Source organism: Coffea eugenioides, chromosome 10 (assembly GCF_003713205.1).
Source record: "Coffea eugenioides isolate CCC68of chromosome 10, Ceug_1.0, whole genome shotgun sequence".
Lineage (NCBI taxonomy): Eukaryota > Viridiplantae > Streptophyta > Magnoliopsida > Gentianales > Rubiaceae > Coffea > Coffea eugenioides.
This window is the reverse complement of record NC_040044.1, coordinates 38,559,521-38,564,639: the sequence shown is the minus strand read 5'-3', so window position 1 is coordinate 38,564,639 and position 5,119 is coordinate 38,559,521. Positions and strand designations below refer to the sequence as shown.

The 5,119-nt window shown below is 34.2% G+C and overlaps 1 protein-coding gene across 1 annotated transcript; it reads right to left on the bottom strand.

Moving 5' to 3' along the window:
- Window positions 1–467: 467 nt before the first annotated feature.
- LOC113749132 (protein STAY-GREEN LIKE, chloroplastic-like) lies at window positions 468–3,272 on the bottom strand. The gene is made up of 5 exons (XM_027292798.1): window positions 2,927–3,272; window positions 1,649–1,825; window positions 1,233–1,391; window positions 875–1,021; window positions 468–756 (listed from the first exon to the last, which is right to left on the bottom strand). Exons 1-5 carry the CDS (start codon window positions 3,101–3,103, stop codon window positions 637–639), a joined length of 780 nt encoding a protein of 259 aa, XP_027148599.1. The 5' UTR covers window positions 3,104–3,272; the 3' UTR covers window positions 468–636.
- Window positions 3,273–5,119: the final 1,847 nt, after the last annotated feature.

Here is a 5,119-nt window from a genome sequence, read left to right as displayed (position 1 = left end):
ATTTAACATTAATTTAAAGAAATTAATAGGAATTATATTGTAAAACTTCAACAATACCCAAAAAATCAAATAAACACTTGTAGTCACAACATCTGTACGTCTGTTCATATAAATTATACTGCTACTACTAATAATCTTAACCCTCCCAACCCTCTGTTACCTTTAACTCTTGACAGAGAAATTAAACAAATTTTTTTGACAAGGAACTGAAAAAAGAAGAAAAGAATAGGAGTTAGAAAGAGTTCCAACCTTTTAGTTGTCTCTTTAATTGATCAATTCCAATCCTCCAAAAAGCTTTTGTGACTAATTGTATAGCGGATCTTGGCTTATTATTATGAATTTAGCAGCATATGTATCAATCTTGGATGTGACATTGGGAACTCTGAGATGATTTTTATTTTTTTTTTTGCACATTTGAAAGGTAATGTCTTGATTATACAAGAATTCATTTGAAAGAACATTATAGATACGAAATAATCAAATGAACTTGAAAGCAATTCTTATCAATTAGTGTCCAATACTTATCGACCGATTACCAGCTCCCTACAACATGATATTCTGGTTGCTGCCCTCAAGTACCTCGTGGAGAATGGCTTCAATCTCCAGTGGCTATTTTAGTACTTTTCATAGACCAAATTATAGAAGGAAGGCAAAAAGTGCTTGGAAGATTGATTTCGGACTCCCCCAAAGCTTTGGACGTGGAGATTCTTTATTGCCTCTTGGTAAGAACCCATGTTTTTTATCTTCTCGTTTACCCTGAAAACCAGGTCAAAAATAATAATGATAATACTTTAATTGCTTTTCCCTCAGGATGGATGAGAAATTCATCTCATCTTATTATGGCCTTATGCATTACATCAAGAAATTTGACTACCTTTATGGCCTCCCTGAGTGGCCCCCAAAATTCCAGGCGATTGTACTTCTTTGAGCTAGAATGAAAGTATACACGAACTATGGCATCCATTAGTTCTTGATTCTCTTTGAAAAGAGCTGAGTCCCCATATAGCACAGCCTCAAGAACCTGATGTTTTTATATCAACCAATTGCAATGTATGTTGAATGGCAACATTTTGTCTTGAATAAGGTTAGTACTGATTTCATCATTTTGATAAATTCAGTTGTGGACGTTAACTCAAACTTGTTAAATTCGAATAGAACTTTAATCGAATCGACAAATGTTCTCTGGCTGCCACGTTAAAAGATAGTAGTGATCAGCATCAAATTGGACTTACCAAAGGCAATTCCTTGGAGAATATGTGGTATCTAAACTCTGCAGCCAGCTCTTGCAAAAAATTTGGCCCACTGACATAACAATGAACATCTAGGAACAGATTCCCCTTCACTTCTGTCCACTCAGCAACCACATCATCCTTGCTATACCACCCCCTCAGCTGCCATGTTGGAAGCAGATATTAGCATGTTATGATGAACATGTCAGATTTTCTATTTAACATCTGTTAAAGAGTCTAAATCATTGCCAGAAAAATGTCTGTTCTGATGTCTGTATATATTTGTGCTAGTCTTCACCAGCTTAATAACCAATGGAAAGCTATCATAGTTTAAGCAAAGGTAAGAGGGAAAACCAGTCTGTTCTTGAGTCAAATGTCTCAGCAAAAATTCTCCTCAAACGAAGCAGCAAAATTCTTACCTGATCTAGGTTGATAATATTTGAGATAGTTAGTGTCAAATTTGCTGTAAAGTCACAGTGGGAGAGGGTGTAGGTCCTTGGCACAATTCTCTCGTAAGTATCTGCCTCTTTTCTTGAGAATACAACCTTCAGTTTTGAAGCTTCAAATCTAGCTGGAGGACCCAAGAGCCTGACAGCCTAGGAAAGAAAGTAAACGTCTCTCAAGTCACAAATTGCACCACAATGTGACCGAAAATTCACTTGTGTATGCATGAAACTTCAGAGTCTTGAGAACAAATCTTTGACATTCTTCAGAGTAATCAATGGCAGTGGCATTTCTCTAGAGTAATGCTCTCCAATGATTCAATCTTTAGAATTAACCCCAACATCAAAATGTATATATAAATCACGCAGAAAATAAGATAACAAGAATTAAAGGGTTACGACACATCATGTTTTACAAGATTTCCAAAACGAGTAGAAAAAATGTCCCTAATCCTTGTTTTCATTCTCAGATGACAGCTAACAAAGCAAAGCACAAATTTATACATCTCCTCTGCTACTACTCTTCTTGGTTCCTGCAAGCTACTGCATCTCATTCATGAGAGAGTTCTTAACGTTGAGAAGATTTTCAGGGAAGAGAGGAAGAGGTGAAAATTCCTCAATCCAAACACTTTAGGCTTCATAATTTACACTAACCAGCAGTACTTTTGGCTATTAGAATGTACTTAAGGTCAAGTTCGATTAATGTTGAACTAGAAATTTCTATTTGGAGTTATGTCAAACAATTCAAGTCAAAAACAACTGAAACCAACAACAGAACATCAATTCTATGGTAAACCTGTGGCATAATCACTGACATTGCACGAAGTAGGGGAAATGAACAGAATCAACTCTGTCCACCAATTGTGAACTAATCCTACATTATCAAGTGATAGTTCAAGATGGTGTCCACTCAGGAAAACCCGGACAGCAATTCTCCTGTTGAATGCCATATCTTGAAGATAAAAGCAGGAAAAATCCAATAAAGACCAGCTCAGAGAAAAGCAACAATTCCCACATTGGTTTATTTGTCCTAAAAAAACAGAACTATAAGAAGTTAAGAACCAAGCAGATTATCCAACATATAATCAATAGATGTGGTGAAGTCACTAAGATAGCCTTATTTGCTTATACTGCATCAGAAACAAGAATAATAGTAACACAATAGCAACTGGTGTAATTGGAAAAATAAAAATGCAGTAAAATTTGACAATGCCATTGTTCCAGAGAAGAAAGGAGATAAAAATATACGAGTACCTGGAAGACAAGAGTGTTGTAGGGAGGTCTTCTATCACTGAAAGAGGAAACCAGAACGGCAGGTGAAGGATTCTTGATTTTGCAATTACGGATATAAGGAGAGCAGCAGCAGTCTCTCTGAGGAGAATGTGAAGAAAATGCAGAACCAGCAAAGTGACTGTAGGCCATGGACTGCATGACAAACAACTCATCCTCCTTTTTCCAGCTTCAATACTCTTCTATTTACCTTAACCAATTCATCACAGCCAATCCCTCTTTCTTTCTTTCCTTTCGGTTTCTTTCTCTGAATGTTGTTTTCTTGGCTGCGTGTCAATCTGTGTGACAGAGAAAGGTGTTCGAGAGAGAAGGAGAGGTGTGTGGATGTGGAAAGACGTGACTCGCGATTTTGGAAAGTTTTCGGGTCATGTTTCGGACCCACAAATCCATCACAAACCAATCACACCACTTGTCTTTGAAAGCTTGTCCTCTTAGGCTCAGTGGCTCACCCCTCAGCTTCTTTACTCACACATTCACACACTACATTGGCATGCATACATTATTGTTTTAGCAATAATTTATGAATAAATGTTTTCTACATATACACTGTCAGCGTTGTTGGATGAATGATAATTATATAAATTTTGAATTTAAAATTTAATTTTTACACATATATCATGGATCTAATAATAATAGTGTATATATTATCAGTATATATAAGATTTACTCATAATTTATTTAGGTTGTAATATATACACTTTACTTTTACAATTATGTACTTTACTATTTTTCATGTTATGAAAACATGAGATTTTAGAACTTATGCGTATTTTATTCTTATCACATAATATATTATCCAAAAAGTGGAGTATAAATAACTCCATTTCATTAAGTGCAACTATTGTATTTGATTTTGATTTCCAAGTTAATTACATTAGACAGAGTTGTAAGTCTTTCTCCATTTATGACTTTGAGCTTCATTCTTTAGTGCTTCTTCAATTAATAGACTAGTAGTGTGTTTGAATACCTTATTAATTGAAAAAGTTTTGTTGCTCGCATTATAAACATATTTTTTAATCATTTTTTTTACGTTCCTAAACATATTTTCACCTCATACATACCAAGTGACAAAAAGTGTTACATTGTCATCATCAAAAAATTTTCAAATAATCTTCTATCCAAACACATTATTTCCAATTAAGGTGTGTCTCTGAATAATTTATTTAATTAGGATGCTTAATTAGATTAATGACACTCTTGTAAGTGGAATTATACATAGAATTCATAATTGTTTCGAAATGATTGCTGTAGGTGTAGTTTCTTGTTTCTTTTCTCGAAAAGTACTTGTCTTTGTGTATAAATTGTACTAGTATATAAGTGACAAAATAATCTTAATTCTAAAGACAATAGCAAGTTCACTACGAGAAAAAGCTCATCTTTTGTTCCTTTATCTTTTAGTTGTGTGTCTATGAACCTAAATAAACGAGGCTTTTTTTTTTTTCAAAAAAAAAGAAGAAGAAAAAAAGGAACAGGAACCTTAGAATGGGTGACCAACTGGATAGTGACGTTAAAACTTAAACTCGGGTCCAATAATAAACATCTCATAAAAATAAAACCCAACGGGCCTAAATTTCTCTTTTGCTTTTCCTCCGGCCCAAGATTAATGTCTCTAAGCTGAGTTTCTGGACAGGCCTGTGGTCATATGGATGCAGATTTGATAATCTTGTCGTTTCAAGGTTGGCTGCTGGTCGTATTGCATTTCATCCTGTGATATGAGCACTTTTCCGCATTTAGCCTTGATTTGATGAACTTATAAGCAAATGAATAGAACAAGTGAGGTATACTTTAGGTCAAATTCTTGTTTTGAAACTGATTAAAAATGGTCATATTTTCTCAAATGCACAAGACTTTTGTGCAGAAATTTTAAAAACTTTTGTGTAGCCTTTTCTTTTTCTTTTTTTTTTTTCAATTTTTTGGCAGCATGCATTTGTGTAATCAGATGAATTACAGCCCAATTTCTTATTTTTCTCCTCTGAAATTACAAGACTGATTTCTTTCATTGGTATTTTCCAGTAGAACAACAAATTTTTTAAATTAAATTTACCTTTATTTGTATATATCACCTATTTTTTGACTTAATACTTTATTTTCTATATCGACTGGTTTTGCATCTTCTTCATTCAATTAGGGAAAATCATCAAAGGATGCGTACACTTA